Consider the following 20554-nt stretch of genomic DNA (forward strand, 5'->3'; position numbering starts at 1 on the left):
CATCAGGCTCCTTAGATACCTGGGCTGAAACCAGGAAGGATGGAGGGATGCAGCTGAGGCATGCCAGTGCCCATGGAGTGCATGAGGTGGCCACCTCAGGGCCTCAGTTGACTGTTGCACATATAGGAATTGTTGGTACATGGCTGCTTTCAATTCATGGGACCCTTCTTATCACTCCATGCTCCCCCTGGGTTGGTACCTCAGTGCTCACTTGGAAAAGAAATTCTGTATGTGATCCACCAAGACTGTAATCCTCTGAAACCCCATGTCCACCTGCTCAATGTGTGTTCTTAGGAGCTTTGAGAGTCAAGAATGTCTCAAATCGAATGTACACCTTTCCCTCCCTGTGCAGGCCTCCAGCAGTGTTTCAGGGATCACATAGTCTCCAGGGACACCATGCTCCCCACCCAAATGCACCTTGGTCTCCTCTTATCCTCTGTCTATGTACAAAACCAACTCATCACTGAGCTGAATCACCCACTCTCCTCTCAAGGTGTTCCTGTAACTGTCCTCCGTGACAACCCTACATCTTCCCAGAACAGCTTGCTATCTTATAGCCAGAAGGAGTTATGAGGGTCCCAAAACAGGAACAGTGATTCACCGCTCCACAGCTCCCTGTAGTTCTGAGTCATCTGAGGACCCTCACAGGACCAGGCTCTTTGCCATCTGTTGACTGTTTCTTCTTTTGCTAAACACCCAGGATTCTTAGCATGTGATCCAACCAGATTCTCTGAATGTGGCCGGATTCTCTGAATGTGGCTGGCCCGGAGTCTTTCTGAAAAGCCCTTGACAATGACACTGGGACTTGTTTCCTCTGCATATACTGGATTTTGGGGATCCAGTCTGTTTGGATACTCACCTTCCTGGACCTGGAGGGAGGGGGGAGGAACTTGAACTTCCCACAGGGCAGGAAACCCTGACTGCTCTTAGGGATGGAGAGGGAGGAGGAGAGGGAGTGAGGGGAGTGGGAGGGTGTTGGGAGGAGGGGCAGAAATGGAAACTTTTATAATTTAATAAACTTTGAAAAAAAAGAAAAAAGAAAGAAATGCCTGCATGGCAGTGTGCCCTGCCAAAAGCACTTTTTTTTTTTTTGGTCATCTGACCACCATCTTGTCCTCCTATCATCTCAGCAGAGGTCACCTGATCATTAGACTCATTTGGGTGCTCTCTGTGAAGCATCCAGAGCTTGTTTTATGCTCCACCTGCCCACCACCATGGTGATGCCTCGGGCACAGAACCCTGGTTTGGGGAAGACTGTTCCTCAGGCATGAGGAGACTTGGAATAACATCCCACCAGTCATTATGTCTAACTGTGACATCATGGGAAAAAAACCTAAGCTTCTCTATTTCTCAGTTTCCTCATCCATAAAGAAGCTAGTGACATGTAGGTTAGTGGTCCATCACAGAAGTCAGAGACTGTAAGTGACAATTTCTAGTACTCTGCTGTCACTAGAGCCACACCTCTGCCAGTCAGAGCTGAGTGAACACAACCTGGCCACTTTCTGTGCACTTATACGTTTATTGAATTTGTGAAAGCCCTGTATTTGGGGTAAGGAAGGGTGGTGTCCATCTAGTGTGTGATGTTAGCCAGTGGGGAACCTAGGAAAAGGCTCCTCTGCCCCAAGTAGGTAGAGTAGGGGAAAGGAGCTGAGCTGACCAATCGACTCCATGCAGAAGCAGGAATAGGTTCTCCACAACAGCGCCAGATGTGGGCAGGCCCAGGAGCCGCTGAAGGAAGACTGGGTGGCAGAACCTGGGTGAGGAAAAGTTTGAGGCAGGAACTGTGCACATACTGGTCTCAGAAGCTAGAAACACAGGTTCTCGTCTAAGTCCTGGGCCTGAAGTTCACAAAATGGGCCTAAATCTTGAATAATCCCATGAAGGCTGTGGAAGCTGAAAGCAGATATAACCTTAGCACAGATAAGGGCTGAGCCTCTATGCCTGGGCCCAGGCTTTGGGCAGAGGTGCATACAGGAGAGGCAGCAGGGAGGGTCACAGAGTCAGAGTTCAAGCTCAGGAACATAAGCCAGTGCTGCTAAGAGGACTGGAACCTTATACTGTGCATGTGTGAGTCATACAGTTAGTCACTGTCACTGTCCATTCCAGGCATGGCTCAGTCAGTCAGAATGTGGAGGCCAAAATGCACATAGAGACCCACATACAGACTTAATCCCTAGCTCCCAGGAGGAAGCCTCACCACTTGGGAAGTTCTAGTTTCCCTTGGGATTTGTGACTTTGGCCATAAAGAGTGAAGAGTGAGTATTTGTGTCAGAGATAATCATCAGGAATGGCCTGTTGAAATTCACGTTCAAAGGATTCCTTATTAGAGCCGATCCCAACATCATCATTCCTGTGGCAGCCGCTGCTTCTGTGCCTGTCTCAGCCACGTCCAGCACAGCCTTGTGGACCACCTGTAGGAGAAAGACATCACTCACTGGAGACCAGGGAGGGCAGCAGAGGTGACTCCTTTCTCACACATTCTCACACATTTGCCATCTCCCACACACCTGCCTTCACCATCCACATTCACCAATGAAAACAACCCAGAGTGTCTTGGCTTACCTGAGAGACGCTCAGGTCCTTGGCTCCTGTGATCCCAGACAGGTCAACCTGTGTGGAGAAGAGTTCCCTGATGCCCAGCTGTGGAAGGATTCTCTCCAGGCTGTAGGCAGTGGAGATGGAGAACTTGGGCAGGGAGAGCTCGTCGATTTTTCTGAGAACGGAAAGAGAAATGTAAGAGCCATGGAACTATATGTTTCAAACTTTCAAAACCTTTCAAAGCACACTGTAGCTGGGCAGGTCTGCACACCGCCCTCTCACTGGGGAGAAGTTCTCTTTCCATTAGTGCCTCCACCACATCATTTGCTTTTCCTGTGACATTAATTATCCATCAGTGCTGGAGAGGCAACAAGGCTGGGTACCAGCTGTTCCTTTCCAGAAATGCTTTGCTCTCAGATTCACAAATGCAGTCCTTCCCTTGTTGTGTGGACTCAGACCCTTTCTAATGATTCACCTATTTAAAATTGCACACCCCACCTGAATTCAGCTTTTTTTAAGCCTTAGACCTTCCTATTCTCAATCTCACTCCTTTTAACAAGTCAAATAATGATTGGTTGCAATTCTGTCTTCCTAATCTTTCCTCCTCAGTTGCATGATGAGCCCACAAGGGTAAGAAATTTTGTGCTTTTGTCTCTGAAATACTCTCTGGATTTAACCATAACATGGCACATAGTTGGTCTTCAAGTCATCATTGCACACACTGGTGAATGAATGAGTGATGAGGGGATGAGATGGCTGCACAGGGCAGAGTTGATTCTCAGAGCTGATCTCCTCCCACTCTCAGTCTCTCTGCCTTCCAACACCCATGCAGGATTCCGTATCATTACAGCCTGGGAGACACAGGAATCCTCAGCTCCTGCTCTAGCTGATGCCATCTTGTGAAAAACAAATTGTCTGAAAACACAGTCCCCACACTACAGAATCAGCAGAGGTAAATCCACCCCCATTCTGCCTGTCCCTGCTGAATCTCCACCCATTACACTGGGTGCTAGTGAGGTTCTGAGGTACAGGGACACTGGCCTCAGGCTGACAGTAGGATAGAGACCCAGGACAGCTCTGGTTCCAGAGGACACGCACCTGGGCCTCAGAGAGTCCCTCCACTTCCTCAGGGTCTCTGGCTGCAGGCTGGCTTCCACCTGCCGCATTCTGCCCTGGTCAGGGAGGATGAACAGGGCGCTGGCATGGCCTGTGTACTTCAGTTCCACCACAGTGCAGGCCAGCTCCTCATCCCGGAAGTAGGGTGTTGTTAGAAACTCATGGTGCATCATGGGTACCTTCACTGTCTTCTTGTTGTCCAAATAGAAGTTAGACTCACGTGTTCGGTGAGGGTAAAAGGGCGTCCTCCATTTCCCTAAATATGGAGCAGGTCATCAGCTTGTAAACCAGCAGTGAGACCCCCACCTCCACCCTATTTCTGCCCCGTTCCTCAGTCTTGACCATCTTTCACAATTTATCTTCAACAAAAGAGTCTCCCTTACTGGTTACATAATCTAGGTTAGAAAAATCATCAGCAGATGCAGAACCGTGAATGAGAACTGATCCGCAGGCTTGGAATGGGAACTCAAACCAAAGCTTCCCTACTTGAGGTAGCTGAGAAACAGCCGGGGATCTGAGGCTGGGGTGTGTACCAAAGACAGAGTGAAAGTGCTGAGGCTGGGGCCAGGGGAGAGGTGGGGACCCCTTCTTCTTCAGGCAGTCCCTGGTGGGACAGGTTTAGGGGGAACAGGAGAAGATAGACCCTATTCTCTCACACCGTGATCTGTCAATATTTGTGTTTTAGTAAATAAAGCTTACCTGAAGATCAAAGTACAAAGCTAGCTATACAGGTCAGGCAGTGGTGGTGCACACCTTTAATCCCAGCAGCCACACTAGTTAGCAATAGAGGCTGGGTGGTGGTGGTGCACGCCTTTAACAACAGCATTAGAAAGGAATATAAAGTGGAATGAGATAGGAACTAGCTCTATTTGAGTCTGAAAATGTCATAGAGGAAAGAACTGTGAAGCAATTGGTTGCTCTGCATTTCTGATCTTCAGCTTGAACCCCAAAATCTGTTGCTGGTTTTTTAAGATTATTGGTCCACTTTAATAAAAGTCAATGCCCAGAGCAAAGAGTGCATTTAGACTGAAGGTCGTGCGATTTGTAATTTCCCAGAGTTGGATCACCAGGATCCCATAATTGGTTGACTAAGACATGGGTAGTGGGTCCTCTTCTCCCACGTGCACTGTGTTCATCTTCATGAATAAAAAATATCCTACTCAGACTTCCACTACATCCCAAGTGCATGTGACTATCTGCAACACACCCTGGGTGGAGAGGGGGCCTTGGTACTTTGGCAGTCACTTGGGATCAGGATCCAGCACATAAACATACACCCTCACCTCACAACCAAGCAGCCTTGGAGCTTGGGTCCAGTGTCCAGCAGAGGGAGACACAACCTGTGTTCCCATCCTTCAGGCCATCCCTCTGCTTCCCCTCTTTTCAGAACACAGCTGCTCTGGAGCCATCCTGGACTTTGTCCTCTGTCCCCCTGTCCTCCTCTGTCTGTGGCCAATAGGTTTTCTGTCTATAGTGCCAGAGGCTGCACTCCACCTGCCCTGGACTATCTAAAGTTCAGAGTCCCAAATCCACCCCAGCTCTGGTCTCATGGAACTTTTTATCAGGCATCATTGTGTGGGCCTTTGCCCCACTCCTTGGTCTGTCTGGCAGAGTTTTGCAGGTGTTGCCCCTGGATGTATCCCTACCAACCCTTACCCGCAGCAATTCCAGCCTAGTCTCCCAACTTTCTTGTCCCCCTGCCGCAGGAGTGTATCTTCAGCACTGTGACCTCACAGGCTGCTTGGGATCCTTATTTTACAGACTAAAATTTCACAAGCATCTAGACACTAAACACAAACCACTGCCTGGCTGACACCTCCCGCTCACTAATCACTTCTCCTCAGTCCTTGTTTTTCCGTGTCCAGGTCCAACCTTACAGAAGAGGTTCAGAGGAGAGGCCCAGCAGAGACACTCCTCGCGGGGCAATTAGATAATTGTCAACAGTACTACTTTCCTGTTAAGATTGGTGTAGCCAGTCTCCTTAGGTCAGGAAAACCTGGATCCTCCTCGGGATGAGGTTCACTAGCAGATGACTGTGTAGGAGAGTATTAGACATGACAGAGTGGGCTGAGTGAGGGACTCCTTCTGTGGAGATTGAATGCAATTGGCCCCCATATGCACACAGGGAGTGGAATTATTAGGACCTTTGGCTTTGTTAGAGTAAGTTTGATCTTGTTGGAGGAAGCATGTCACTGAGGAGGGAGTCTCTGAGGTCTCATAAATGCTCTAGATACCACGCAGTGTCTCCGACCACTTCCTGTTGCTTACAAGATCAGGGCCTCTCAGAAACCACTCTAGCACCATGTCTGTCTGCACACTGACATGCCTCATCATGGTGATAATGGACTGAACCTCTGACCTGTAAGTGAGCCCACCACCCGATTAAATGTTTTCCTTTATAAGAGTCGCCGTGGTCATGGTGTCTCTTCACAGCAATAGAACACTGACCGAGATATTTTCTCTACAGAGAGAAGCCCTGACGTCTGCACAGTCAGATAGGACGGGACACGTGGTCTATATATTCAGATAGTCAGTAAGTGTAAGTCAAAGTCAAATTCATCTCTCTTAGACTGAGGCCTCATATGTGGAGTATGAGTCAGGAATCACATCTAAGCCAAAATATGCCAAAGGAGAAGTAAGGCCTGTTAGTAATCAGAAGTTAGGCACCCCTGTCTCCAAGGCCATGAGCCTTTCCTTTCCAGTGCTCAGTGTATGAACACAAGGTGCACAGCTAACGCCTTCTCCAACCCCCATAAAACAGGGCCCATCCTCACCTTTAAAGTAGATGTAATTCACCAGCACCATTAACGCATTCTTATCCAGGCCTGAGATCAGGTCCTTGATCTTCCCCTGGGTCTGTTTCCTCACATACTCATTGATGAGGTTTTTGACTTCATGAGGCTTCTGGAAGTCGACACTTGAGGCCTCGGTCTGGTAGAGTGCCCTTGCCTTCTCCTTGAACTCTGCCAGGATCTGCAGGCGCTTTTCAACAAACATGGTGCTTCCTATATTGATCTGCACCTGGTCATTTGGCTGGCTGAGCATGTGGAGGAGGTGCCCAAAGCCTCGGTGAATGTCTGCCTCAGGGGTCTCTGTGAGATTGAACTTGAGACCTTCTAGAATCTCTTGCTGGGTATTGTTGCTTGCTCCCAGGGACAGGACAGCCAAGGCAGCTGAGATGCTGAGTGGGGAGAAGACAATGTTTTTATCTGGATTCTCCGAAGCCAGCTCCTTGTAGAGGCTGAAGGCAAAGTCAGTGTTGATGGAGGCCAGTGTTAGACTGTCCACTTTACTCACGTTGTTTTGGTCTTCTTGAAGTTCAGTGTTACTTTTCAATGTGCCATCTGGTTGGCAGAGAACAGCAGGGCAGAACCCAGCAACCAAAAGTACAAGAGCTACAAGGATGGCCATCGTCTCTGTTCTCCTGGCTGAAAAAAAAAAGATTTTTTGAGTCTGGGAGGGCCAGGTAGTGTCCTGATCATCTCCTAATCCTCATGCCTGGCCTGCATTATGTCCCTGCTCTGCTTCCCCTTTCTGTCTTTGGGGCCATCCATAGGAGATGCTCTGGCCTCTCAAATGGCAGCACCAGGTACCATGCACTCTGTTATCACTGGATAAAGTAATGCTGTAGTAGTCTATTTCCTAATAGAGTGTCAGGATCCACAGAGACAAAGGGACATTCCAGAGTTACAAAGGAAGGAAAAGAAGAACCTGGGGATGAGCAAAAGCCTTGTGTAATCTTACTTTCTTTTTTCTTTTTCTTCCTTGGCATCAGGACTCATTAGAAACATGAAATACTCTTAATTTGCAATTATGTCCTACTTGGAAACATCAACATTGAGTCAGGACCCAGTGAGGGATCCTTGAATTAGATCAGTAGTAAATGGGCCACTCCAACCATCTTCCAGATTACATGTCTATGACATCTCACCACCTTGGGTTGTATCTGGTTCACATTTATGGGCATGGGTGGGCTAAATGAGTAGAAACCCTGTAGACAGACAATGCAATACCAGAGTAATGGCTCATTTGAAAATGGGCATTAGAAGGGCCAATAGGATTTTGTTCTTTATGCCCTGACAGGATGTCACATGATGGTTTGTGTCTCAGCTTAGAAGGCTTCCAAGAACAAGAAAAGGAATGGCTTCCCACTGTCGGACTCCTAAACCATATTTCATTTCGACTGTTGGGATGACTATGTGTTATCAAGCAAATGGGTGGACATCTCTGGGCAGCCTGGCGAGTGGCCCAAGACACATTATTAGTGAAAGAGTCAGGCTTATTAAGGTAACTGGTAGCATTTGGGGGAATGGTCAGAGGGCCAGCTCCTCCACACACCCGTGGAGTATTATCGGCATGCATCCTAAAAGACCAAATTTGAAAGCTTGTGATCATGGTAAACATTGTCCCCTTATAGGTGAGTTCAGAAGAGAACTAGAGACACGAGAGGAAAGGGATGATGCCGAAGACGGACAGCGAGGAGAGAAGACAAGATGGGGAAATGAAGTAGGAGTGAGAAAGTGGAGTGAAGAGGGGGCAGGAGACGAGGTGCAGGAGAGATGGGTCAGATGAGGGAGCCAAGGGGAAGGTGGAGGGGAGAGAAGACTAGAAGAACCTAAGAAGAGAATGGAGGCAGCAGGGGAGGGAGGTGTTGGAGCTGAGCCACAGGTCCCCCGGGCTGTCACATGACTGCAGAGGGTGCAGGGTCTTCAGCTGTCTCTACCCTGTGATTCCTGTCAGAATGATGCATTCAAATGCATTTTACCTCAAAATTATTTCCACGGAAAACTGGCTATTCTGTTTGTGCAGGTGACTTGGCTATGTGGTTAAGCTGTTGTCTTCTTTTCCTGGCTATGAATGGGTAGAGCCCTTCTTATTAGCCATCAGTTCTGCTGGGGAATAGGGGTTCCTGATACCAAGGCATTCCTTGTCAGTTACAAGCATTGTAGGGCTGCCACTGCCCCCAGGGGGACTCTGCATCAATCCTGTCTTCCTGTAGATACAGCAGCACCCAGGCTAGTCAAGGTCTCAACACTTCCTCCTTGTAGAGGGTGGGAAGGAGCAGGCTCCATTCAATCTCCAGAACCAGAGCCCATGGCACCCACATCTTACATAGACAGGAAGACTTAGACCCATAAGAAGATTTATATGCACCCAGAAATGTCCCCTGACTCCAACCCAGTGCCCCAGGAAAACTCCTCACCCCCCCCCCACTCCAAACAAGACCCCAGGTCACTGCCAGTACCGCAGTCCTGGAAAAGCTCCTTCCACTGTCCCCAGAGAGAAGGAATCATGGGCATTACCTGCAGAGCTGCCAGTGTCTGTGACAGCAGAGTCCAGAGTTTGGGGTCGCTTCCCTCCTGGGGTGCTGTTCTCCCATGCACACTCAGGTCTATTTATCCCCACCAGGGCACCTCCCACCTCTTAGGAAATGCTGGCACATACAAGGTGTGCTCTGTGATCAGACCGGAAGTTGGCAGGCAGGATGATTCTATTAACATAAATTTAGAGTCTCTAGCTAGCAGAAACACCTGTCACTGTGCTCCAATCAATAAGGCAGCTGCAGCTGGATTTCAAGGTCGCAGCTTCTTTTTCTGCAAGGCTTCAAAGATCAGTGTGCAGCTGGGGAGCAGTCAGAGGCAAAAAGACAAATCCAGTCTGCATCTGTGTAACCATCCTGTCTGGCAGCAATGGGAATGTTCTCAATAGAGATTCACTCTGCCCTCTTTGGCATCAGACCTCTGAAGAGAAGCTGCTTTGTCTGGCTGTGAAGGGGAACCCCTGAAAGGATTCTGTGTCTGCAGAGCCAGGCTGGCTGATCTGAATTTCTGTACTGGAGAGGGATGGGAACATAGCAGAACCAAAGGCTAATTACCTTCTCAGGGCTAAGTGCTGCCTCTCTGGAACAGCCATGTTTGCTCCCTCTACTAAAGCCCATGACAATAGACTCTATTAACTTACAGACATCTTACAAACACTAAGAATGCCAGCAGATAGCGTTCAGCCCGCAGAGAAGCTCTTCATCTTGATGCAGCTGCCTCTCTGAGGTTCCCACCCCTGCATCTTAAACTTGCTTTGACTTGTGACTCTCTTTTAGCATTTTTGCTATAACTATTTCACGAATCTGCTTCCACACTAGACCATGGAATTTGGGTAACCTAAATCTTTGCTCTCAGATCATTCACATTCAGCATAAAGTATTTCTTAGTCTCTTGGTGATGACAAGTGTGTGTTATGTGTCAACAGTGTGGACAGAGACTCAGCAGGCAGGAATTTTGGCCAAAGATGAAGTCCCCCAAATGAAGGTGCTGGTACTAATAAGTATTTGGCCTGGATAAACAGAGGCAGATCTCTGTGCCAGAAAAGCAAATCACCCATGGTGCTTTTCTGTTCCCAGGAGCCACCCTAACCTTTACACAACCATCTGCTACCTCAGCAAGAGCAACTAGTTTCCCTTTAATAGAGTCGGGGTGAATCTCTCAGAGATACCGTCCCTGCTGTACTTTAACATCTGCTTTCCTTTTTAACATTTTGCTCCTTTTCTCTGTCCCCTGAGAAAGTGAAAGACTTGACAGTATGATTCCCAATAAATCTTTCTTTCTATCCACAGAGTTGTCTAGTTTGAGGATTTTACTTCTTCCTGGCTTCCATCTGTTGCTGAAACCGGGGAGAAAACATTAGGCACCTTTGAAAGGAATCCTTCCACCCTAATTGAAGTAGGTTCTTGTTTCTAATCTTCCTGGGTGTGGATCACTTGCTTCTGCTGGCTCTTCACTCCCTACCTTATTCTTCTCCAAATTTTAGACTCTGCCTCTCCAGCTATTTCTCTCCCCTACTGTGTTGTCTAAATTTATGACAACTTGACACAAACTATCGTCTTCTTAGAGGAGGGAATCTCAACTGAGAAAATATCCCTAAGAGTTGAGGACAGTAGTTCCAGCAGTAGAGCATTTACTTAAATAGTGATTGATGTGGGAGTCCCCAGCCCATTGTCGCTGGTGCCACCCCTGGCCTGGTTGTTCTGGGTTCTATAAGTGAGCAGGCTGAGCGAGTCATGTGGACAAGCCAGTGAACAGCACCATCCATGACCTCTACATCTGTTCAGTCTTCAGGGCTGTTAACTCTTCGAGTTCCTGTCCTGACTTCTCTCAATGATGGGCATTGCTGTGGCACAGGATGCCAAAGGAACCCTTTTCTCCCCAACTTTATCACTGGTCCTGATGTTTCACCACAGCAATAGAATCCCTAACATTACATCCACAATCTCACCTGTGCCCACCTTCTGTCCACCATGCCTTGTTGAAGTGTCATTTTGGAGCTGCCTCCTCTGTGTGTGTCTCTCTGATTACATCACTGCAGTCTGATATCCCTCCCTATTTTTCTGCTCCTGGACCCTGTTGATCAAAAATCCCTCTGTTCATCAGGCAGCTCCCCTGTGCACTCCTAAGCAACCCATCCTCTGGAGAGGGATGCCTGTCCTCTGTGATTCAGATCATCTTTCTGCGGAGTCTCTGTCTCTTTGTGGACACCCTCAGATAGAGCCTCTGTCCCTCTATCACTGCCTGCAGCCCTCCCTGTGCTATTGGGATCCTCCTGCTGGAATACTTCCACGCTCTTCTCTAAGTCTCTCCCACTCCTTCCTCACTCTGGAGTTCTCCACTGCTGCCTGTTCAAGGTTGTCTTTCAATCTGCTCGCTCTGTCTCTCTCACTGGCACAACCATGGGCTTCTTCCATTCCCAACTGAACTCTCCAAATCTGCTTGCTCTTATCCTTAAGCCTCTTTCCATGTCATACTCAGAGATCTCACTAAGCCCCACCACCTTATTTTTTTTCTACTGTAATATGCTCTGGGTGGAATATAAACTTGACAGTCATTCTCAATGGTCAATAAATGACTTATTTTATCACCAGATTCTCACTGATCTCTATATAATCTGCCAATGCACAGGTAAGTTGTCTGAAATCCCATGTGTTCAGGCTTTCTTTAGCCTCAATTCTTTTCCTTCCCTCTGTGCTCTTTGCCATACTCACCAGATTCTCCTGGCAGAGGCCAAGCCTCCTCCCACGACTCATCAGAACTTTGAACTTTTGGCTCCCTCTCCTTTCAACGTTGGCATAGAGTATGTGGTCCCTCCATGGACATTTACTCAACCTAACCCTAGACACATGTCACTCCACCCTTACCACCAGCATCCTCTCAATTGCCCATTTTTTTTAGCCCTGTTCTACCTCACCCTCTCTTCCCTCATCACCTCCGACGTGAGATTGTTCACTGATTCATGGGCTATTGCCTACAGAGTGGCTGGATGATCTGGGTCTTCCAAAGGCATGATTGGAAAATTGGTGAGAAAGACATTTGGGGAAGAAAATATGTGGCTAGATCTCTCCAAAGGGATCCAAAGGGGTGAAGTATGTGAATATCCTTATGTCCCATGCAAACACTCATCAGAAGCTGACTTCAGCTGAGTTCACTAATCAAGTAGATAGGATGATCTGTTCTGTCGACAGATGACCTCTTTCTCCAGTCAGCCCTGCCACTGCTGGTGGATCCACCAACAAAGTCAACGTGGTGGCATAGATGGGGTTATCCATGGACTCAACAAGGCCGATCTGCCTACCTCTACTGCTGAGTGCCAGATCTGCCAGCAGCAGAGACCAACACTGAGCAGCAGACCTGACACCGTTCCCCAGTGTGAAAAGTCAGCAATCTGGAGACAGGCTGATTGCATTGGACAACTTCTTCCATAGAAAAGACAATGCTTTGCTCTTACAGGAGTGGATACTTATTCTGATTATGCATTTGCCTTTCGGCATGTAATGCTTCTGCCAGAACCATCATCTGTGCATTTACTGAATGCCTTATCCACCAGCATCATATTCCACACAGTATAGCTTCTGATTAAGGAACTCATTCACAGTCATCAAAGTACATCAATGGACACATAGTCATGGAATTCACTGGCATTTCCATGTTACCTACCATCCTGAAGCAGAAGACCTGATAGAACTACAGAATGACCTTTTGGAGACACAGTTACAGTGCCAATCAGGTGGCAGCAGCCTGGTGCGCTGGTCTAGGGTTCTTCAGAAGGGGTTCATGCTTTGAATCAGCATCCAATACATTGCAGAGTTTCTCCAAAATCCAGGACACACGGGTCCCAGAATTGGGGTGTTAAAAATTAGAATAGTTCCTATCAACAATTCACAGTGACCCCTTAGGAAAATTTTTGCTTTCTGTTTCTTTGACCTTAAGTTCTGCTGGCCTAGAAGTTATGGTTCAAGAGGAGGGATAGCTCCTGCCAGGAGATACAAAGAACATTCCACTTAACTAGAAGCTCAGATTTCTGCCTGGCCACAAAGGCCTTCTGATGCCCCTAAAACAAACAGGCAATGAATGAACTAACAGTGTTAGGAGGGGTGATTGTTCCAGATTACCAAGGGAAAGTTGCATTGCTGTCCACAATGGAGATAAGAAAGTTTATGCCTGGTATGCAAGAGATCCTTCAGGCATCTCTCGATACAACCTTGTCCTTTTCCTGTCTATGGAAAACTACAATGGCCTAATCCAGGCAGGATGACCAAAGAAGGGCACAGACTCTTCAAGAATGAAGCTATGGGTCACTCGTCCAAAACAAAAGAGAGAGAGAGAGAGAGAGAGAGAGAGAGAGAGAGAGAGAGAGAGAGAGAGACCTGCTAAGGAAATCCAGCATGAATAGAGGAAGGTAGCTATAAATATCGGGTATGGCCAAGTGACTAGTTGCAGGAAGGAGAATTATAATTAACATGAATGTTAATGCACCTTGGCCTCCTCTCGTCCTCTATGTAGGCACGAAACCAGTTAATCCTTGAGCTGAGCCATCTGCTCTCCTCTCCAGATGTGGTCTGATGTTCCCTGTAAGCCCTCAGTGACAATCCCCACATTTCCCCAGAACTGTTCTCTGTGTTACAGCCACACATATTTACTAGGTTACTGTAGCACGAATTCTAGTTGGTCTTAATAATAGAAGCTCAGAGTCAGCTATCAGGGGTGTAAGCTGAGTAATCTGAAAAGCAGAGAGACCAGTCACTACAGAGTTTTCACCTCTAGCAATGCTCAGACCGAAATGGCAATCTTGTCCTCAGACTGTCTCCACCCCAGACTGCAACTTTAGACTGCAACTGTCTCCACCAAACCTCAGACTGCCTGACGTCCTGTCTCCTGCCTTATATTCCCCCTCCACCCAGCTATACCACTCCTGTCTCCTCCTCCTCTCTAGTGCTGAAATTAAAGGTATGTGATTCCAATTGCCAGGATCACCTTTGTGTGAGCGCTGTCTCTCTTTTAGACAGATTCAATCTTGTGTAGCCCAAGGTAGACTTGAACTAACAGAGATCCCTCTGCCTCTGTCTCCTGAGTCTGGGATTAAAGGTGTGTGCCACCATTCTCTGGCCTTTAGTGACTTAGCTTTGCATTCTGATATTCAGACAAGCTTTATATGTTAAAACATAAACAAAATATGTTTTCAGTACTGTAGCTCTGTAGTAGAGTTCTTTTATTGTAAAAGATTGTTTTGGTTATCCTGAGTTTTTGCTTTTCCATATAAAGTTGAGTGCCGTTCTTTCGAGGTCTGTGAAGAAATTTTCTGGGAATCTAAAATGGCTGAAAGACACTTAAGGAAATGTTTAACATCCTTAGTCATCAGAGAAATGCAAATCAAAACAACTCTGAGATTCTATCTTACACCTGTCAGAATGGCCAAGATCAAAAGCACGGATCACCACTTATGCTGGAGAATTTGTGGGGAAAAGGTAACACTTGTGCATTGCTGGTGGGAATGCAAGCTGGTACAGCCCCTTTGGCTGTCAGTGTGGTGATTTCTCAGAAAATTAGGAAACAGCCTTCCTCAAGACCCAGTGATACCACTTTTGGGTATATATCCAAAGGATACTCAATCATGCCACAAGGACATGTGCTCAACCATGCTTATAGCAGCTTTGTTTGTCATAACCAGAACATGGAAACAAACTAAATGCCCCTCGACAGAAGAATAGATAAGGAAAATGTGGTAATTTACACAATGGAGTACTACACAGCAGAAAAAATAATGACATTTTGAATTTTGCAGGAAAATGGAGTATAGGGTACTTGGAGGAGGGTTGAAGGGGTAAGGGGAGAGGCAGGGAGGGGAAGAGAGAAAAATGTAGAGCTCAGTTAAAAAAGAAAAAAACATAAACAAAATATCAATACATTTTTCCTTTTTTGACCAAAATAAAAAGAAAGCTATAACTAATATGAGAAAAACTATATATAATAACTACATACAATATATACAGACAAAAATACATCAATAATGTCTAGTTCCTTTGCATTTGACAAATTCAGAGAAAGTACTTCATTATCTATCCTTTCTTGGTGAGTCCAAAGTGTTGTACATAATTTACTTTCTATTCTAGCTTGCATTACCAATTTAAAATTATTTTTTATATCTTTCAATATAATATACTTTATTTTATGGTGAATTTATTTTTTGAGTCTGGTAAACAAGGAAAACTTTAAATCTTTAATCTTCAACTGCCTCAGAGACCCAAGAAGAAAATAATATTAACTGAGTGAGCAGGAAATATGAGCAAACAACTTCTAAAAAGACAAAAACTGCTGGTTACCTAGACAGTCACCCAAAATTTCTCTGCAATGTTGGGGCATTCATCTTCAGCCTACAGACCCAGAATTTTCTACAGACTTTTCTTTGAAACAAGGTTTTTTTGAAGAACTGCCCAACCTTGTCTTTAAGATCTACTTCTGGGTTTTTTTTATCATCTCTTTCTGTTTATTTAACATATCCCTTAGAGTTTGATTTGATCTTTCTATGACTGCCTGCTCTGTAGGATTATATGGTATACCTGTAATATGCTTTTTATTATAATAAGAAAGAATTGCTTTATTTTCTTTGAGACATATGCTGAAGCATTGTCTTTCTTTATTTGTACAGGTATACCCATGATGGCCATAACTTCTAGCAAATATGTAATGACCAAATCAGCCTTTTCCTAACTCAAAATAGTTGCCCATTGAAAACCTGAATAGGTAGCAATGGTGTGGTATTCCTATTTTAGTTTTTCAAATTCTACAATATTGAACACATATATCTGCCAATCATTCCTTTGAGTATCCTTTGGGTTACTTCCTACAGATAGTGGAATTTGGTAATATAAAAAGCAAGTAAGATATCTCCTTCTAATTTTCTTGGTTTGTTACCACATGATGGAAAAGTTTTTTTTTTATACCTTTGCTATTGACAAGATGTTTTGTAATGAAATTCTGAGGCCTCCAGCACATTTCCAATCGATAATTGATCAATTTCTGCACTACCTTGTGCTAGAATATCTGTCAGACCTGTATGGAATTGGATGTGTATTATGTATATGGGATGATTCCTGTTCCTGATTATTTCCTCTAACTGAGTAAATAATAAAGTCAGTTCTTTATCATCTGGTATAAATGCAATGGTTTCAATATGCAAAACAACTCTCTCTGCGTATTGCAAATCAGTAACTATGTTGAAAGGTTCTGTAAAATCTATTAATACCATGAGAATAGCATATAATTCTGACTTTATGAATAATTTAAGGATTTAGACCCACTGTACTTAAATTTTCTGATTTGTAACCTGTCTTACCTGATTTATTTGCATCAGTATAGAGTGTAGGGACTTCAGCTATTGGTGTTTCCCATATAATGTGAGGAATGATTCAGTTAGTTCTCTTTATGAGTTTAATTCTCTTGCTTTAGGGATATTTGTTGTTAATCTTTCTCAAAATTTACTTCAAGGTCTTTGCCAGGGTTCACTTTCTGCCTATGATTTGACAATTTTATCTTTAGTGAATGGTACTACAATTTCTGCTGGGTCTATTCCTGCTCATTGATGAAGTTTCAATATTCCTTTTATGATTAACTCAGAGACCTTTTTCACATAAGTCTTAATTATTTTTACTCAGTTTATGTGGTAAAAAGGTCCATTCTAAGATAGTATTTTTCCTCTGCATTAAAATTCCTGTAGGGAAATGCTTGGAGTTTATATGAACACAATACAGTTAAGCTTCATATCCTCATGATTCACAAGTACAATATGTCATTTCTCTTCAGTCAAAGCCAATTCTCTCTCAGCTGATAATTTCTTGGGACTATTTGAGTCCTTGTCACCATCTAAGGTTTTGTTAAAATTAGTCAGTTCATTAGGTTTTATCCCAATTGTGGACCATAGATTGGAAATGTCTTCTAGCAATCTTTGAAAATCTTTAAGAGTCTGCTTCTGGTCTTTCCTAATTTACACCTTTTGGGGTCTAATTTTTTGCAAACCTATTTGTATAATCTATATAATTAATAGAACATCGTCTCTATATTTTTTCAGGAGCAACTTGTGATCCCCAACAAAACAAATTTTTCTCTACTTCTTCAAACATTCTTTCTACAGTATCTACATTTGAATCAGATAGTAAAATGTTGTTCATGTAATGGTAAACTGTAGATTGAGGAAATTACTTATGTATCATTTCCAGTGGCTGCCATATAAAACATTGGCAAAGGGTGGGGCTATTTATCATTCCTTGTGGGAGAAACTTCCATTGATATCTCTTAGTCAGCTGAGAATTATTATAAATAGGCACTGTAAAGACAAATTGTTTTGTCTTTTTCTTGTAAAGGTATAGTGAATAAACAATCTTTTAAATCAATAACTATAAGAGGCTATTCTTTAGTCAATAGAGAAAGCAAAGGAAATCCAGACTGTAGAGAGCCCATTGATGTAATCACCTTTTAAACAATTCTTAAATATGTTACTATTCTCCATTTTCCAAATTTCTTTTTAATGACAAATACAGGAGAATTCCAAGGACTGCTTGATTCTTCAATAAGCTGAGCATTTAGTTGCTCCTGTAGCAGGTTTTCTAAAGTCTGCAGTTTCTCCATTGTTAAAGAACATTGCACAACCCATACAGGTTTGTCTGTCAGCCATTTTAAAGTTAGGGCTATTGGTGCCTTTGGACAATCAGCAACTGTTGTGCCCTGCCCTTGTACAATCTGAATGGTCAGTTACTGTTCTTTATAATACCATCTAATATTTTCCTTAACAACTTTCGTTAATTTATGGATTGTTGTTAAGATTGGAGGAATATTAATCTCAGTATTCCATTGCTGTAACAAATCACATTTCCACAAATTTATTGCTATGTTATCCACACATGGCTTTAATTTTCTCTCTGTCCCTCGGGGATTATACATTTGACCCATCTCATGCTCTGTTTTATCTGAGATAAAGTTCCAACCCCTAAAATCTGAACATTTACCTTCTGAAAAGACCGATTTGGATGCCAAGATTCTGGTGAAATTATTGCTACATCTGCATCTCTATATACTAGACTTTCAATGACAATAACATATTCGTATTTTTAGTTTTTGGTTTTTGTTCATTTATAGAAGCTTGCCAAAGTATTCACTTTATTGGTTTTCCTCAATTTTTTGTTCTCTTCTATGGCTTTTCTGTTATGCAGAGTGATATGGCTTCTTACAATAGGCATTAGGTTCTTTAATTACTCTGCAAAGGAGTTTCCCCCACAATGACAGGAAATGACTGAACTGATTTGGCATAGGAGCCTGCAATAGGCCCCTCAAGGATTTTTCCCGATGACAAAGGGTAACCTTGAATGTCCCTTGTTGATCTACATTCATTAGTCCAATGCCTGCCTTTTCCACACCTTCTGAATAATCTAGAAGAGATAGGCATTCTGTATGGATTATACTAAAAAAAACATAGTTTGGCTGGGTGGTGGTGGTTTATGCCTTTAATCCCAACACTCAGGAGGCAGAGTCCAGTTGATATCTCTGAGTTTGAGGCCAACCTGGTCTACAAGAGATAGTTATAGGACATGCTCCAAAGACACAGAGAAACCCTGTCTCTAAAAACCAAAAATGAAATAGAATTCCCAGTTTTCTCACCAAATCTACAGCCAATGTGACAAATATGGAAGACTTACTGCTACTGCATAAACCAGTAAAAGCCTGGCCAGATTTCAAGGCAGCTACCTAGTTTGGCAGCAGCCTGAGAAGGAGCCTGTATCCTACCAGGAGAGAAGAAAGGAAAATCTAGCCAGCAGGGTGGGTCACTCTGACGGCATATAGCTCCAGCCTCTGCTGATGGATGCAAAGCCAGAGGTAAAAAGCTTTTTCATGAATTCATACCCCAAAAGTTGAGTGCCTGATGTAACAGGAATTCTAGGTGATCTTAACAATAAACTCAGAGTCAGATCTTAGGGGGTTAAAACTGGGTGATCAGAGAAGCAGAGCAGCCAGTCACTAGAGAGTGTTCACCTCTACCAATGCTCAGACTGAAATGGCAATCCTGCCCTAGGACTGCCTCCTCCTCAGACTGCAGCCTTAGACCACAACTGTCTAAACCAACCCTCTGACTGCCTGACCTCCTGTCTTCTTCTGCCTTATAGTCCCCTCTTCACCCAGTCATATCACTCCTGTCTCCACCTCCCTAGTTCTGGGATTAAAAGTGTGTGATCCCAAATACTGGAATCTTTGCATGAGTTCTGTTTCTCTTTTAGACATCAATCTTGTGTAGCCCAGAGTGGCCTTGAACTAACAGAGATCCCTCCACCTCTATCTCCTGAGTCCTGAGATTAAAGTGTGTACCAGCACTCCTTGGACTCTAGAGGCTTAGGTCTGCATGCTGATCTTCAGGAAAGCTTTATTCGTTAAAACATAACAAAATATCACTAAGGTTCCCAAGATAGGAACAGTGATTCACCCCTCCAGAGCTCCCTGTCTTTCTGAGTCATTTGAGGATCCTCACAGGACCATGGTCTTTGCTATCTGGTGATTGACTTTTTTTATTTTCCTAAACACCCAGGATTCTTAGTAATGCTTCCATTGCTGTGTGTTCTGCCAAAAGCATTTTACTGGTCATCTGACCACCATCTCATCCTCCTCTGACCTCAGCATAGAGGTCACGTGATTCTTAGACTCATCTGTGTGCTCTCTGTGAAGCATCCAGAACTTGTTTTATGTTTCACCTGCCCACCACCATGGTGATGCCTCGGGCACAGAACCCTGGTTTGAGAAAGACTACCCCTCTGGCATGAGGAGTCTTGGAAGAACATCCTGCCAGTTGTAATGTCTAGCCATGACATCATGGAAAAATGACTAAGCTTCTCTGGGCCTCAGTTTCCTCATCCACAAAAGAACTAATAATAACATGTAGGTCAGAGGGCTTTCATTCAAATCACAGAGTGTGAGGAGTGTGAGTGATAATCCCTACTACCCTGTTGTCACTGGAGGACATACCCCTGCCAACACTACCCGGCCATTTTCTTTGCACTTATGTTTATTGATAATTTGTTTCATGCCCTGCTTTTTGAGTAAGAAAGGTGGAGGTGTCTATCTGTTGTGTGAGGTTAGTAAGCAGTAAACGGTTTCTCTGCACTACGTAAGTGCTATTAGCATTCTGGCATTATGCTGGTCCACCCCTGTCACCTGGCTTGATGCACCTCTCAGTATTTAGGCAAATGCCCAGCTAGCCCCTGAGTCTCATGGACACACATGTGCTTGTCAGTATTCAGGTAAAGGCCTAGCCAGGCTATGGTCGAATGTCACTGTGTCATGCACTGCATGGCTGCTGTAAGGCTCTCTGTGCGCATGCGCCAAGTCCCCTTTAAAGGTGAACTTCACCTGTCCCTCATTCTCTTTTGCCTCACTTGCCTTTCCCGGTGGGAAAGAAAGACTTTCTCTTTCACTCTACCCTGATCGATAAACTCCCATGTGAGTTTGTTGTATATTGTGGTCTGTTCTTAGCCACAGCTAAACTGCAACATTTGGTGCCATGAGTCTGTCAGGCTCTTCCGGCAGTCCCTCCCACCCAC

The 20554-nt window shown here is 44.7% G+C and overlaps 1 protein-coding gene across 2 annotated transcripts; it reads right to left on the reverse strand.

Moving 5' to 3' along the window:
- Window positions 1-1499: 1499 nt before the first annotated feature.
- Window positions 1500-9117, reverse strand: LOC148120458 (serine protease inhibitor A3N-like). 2 transcript variants are annotated; one of them, XM_087911549.1, is made up of 6 exons: window positions 8958-9117; window positions 6429-7082; window positions 3637-3910; window positions 2563-2713; window positions 2198-2411; window positions 1500-1753 (listed from the first exon to the last, which is right to left on the reverse strand). In XM_087911549.1, the coding sequence occupies exons 2-5, from the start codon at window positions 7063-7065 to the stop codon at window positions 2211-2213; spliced, it is 1263 nt and encodes a 420-aa protein (XP_087767675.1). In that variant the 5' UTR covers window positions 7066-7082; window positions 8958-9117; the 3' UTR covers window positions 1500-1753; window positions 2198-2210. The 2 variants fall into 2 exon arrangements, with proteins under 2 accessions (XP_087767675.1, XP_087767674.1); XM_087911548.1 differs by having other exon boundaries at window positions 1500-2411.
- Window positions 9118-20554: the final 11437 nt, after the last annotated feature.

The sequence above is a fragment of the Myodes glareolus genome, chromosome 11 (assembly GCF_982192425.1).
Source record: "Myodes glareolus chromosome 11, mMyoGla1.1, whole genome shotgun sequence".
NCBI lineage: Eukaryota > Metazoa > Chordata > Mammalia > Rodentia > Cricetidae > Myodes > Myodes glareolus.

Excerpts from the sequence above, each read along its gene's own strand:
- LOC148120458 (XM_087911549.1), bottom strand. The coding sequence starts at position 7,065 with ATGGCCATCCTTGTAGCTCTTGTACTTTTGGTTGCTGGGTTCTGCCCT. Across the intron at positions 3,911-6,428 it reads GAATTACATCTACTTTAAAG|GGAAATGGAGGACGCCCTTT; the intron begins GTGAGGATGGGC and ends CTCCATATTTAG. Across the intron at positions 2,714-3,636 it reads AGGGACTCTCTGAGGCCCAG|AAAAATCGACGAGCTCTCCC; the intron begins GTGCGTGTCCTC and ends TTCCGTTCTCAG.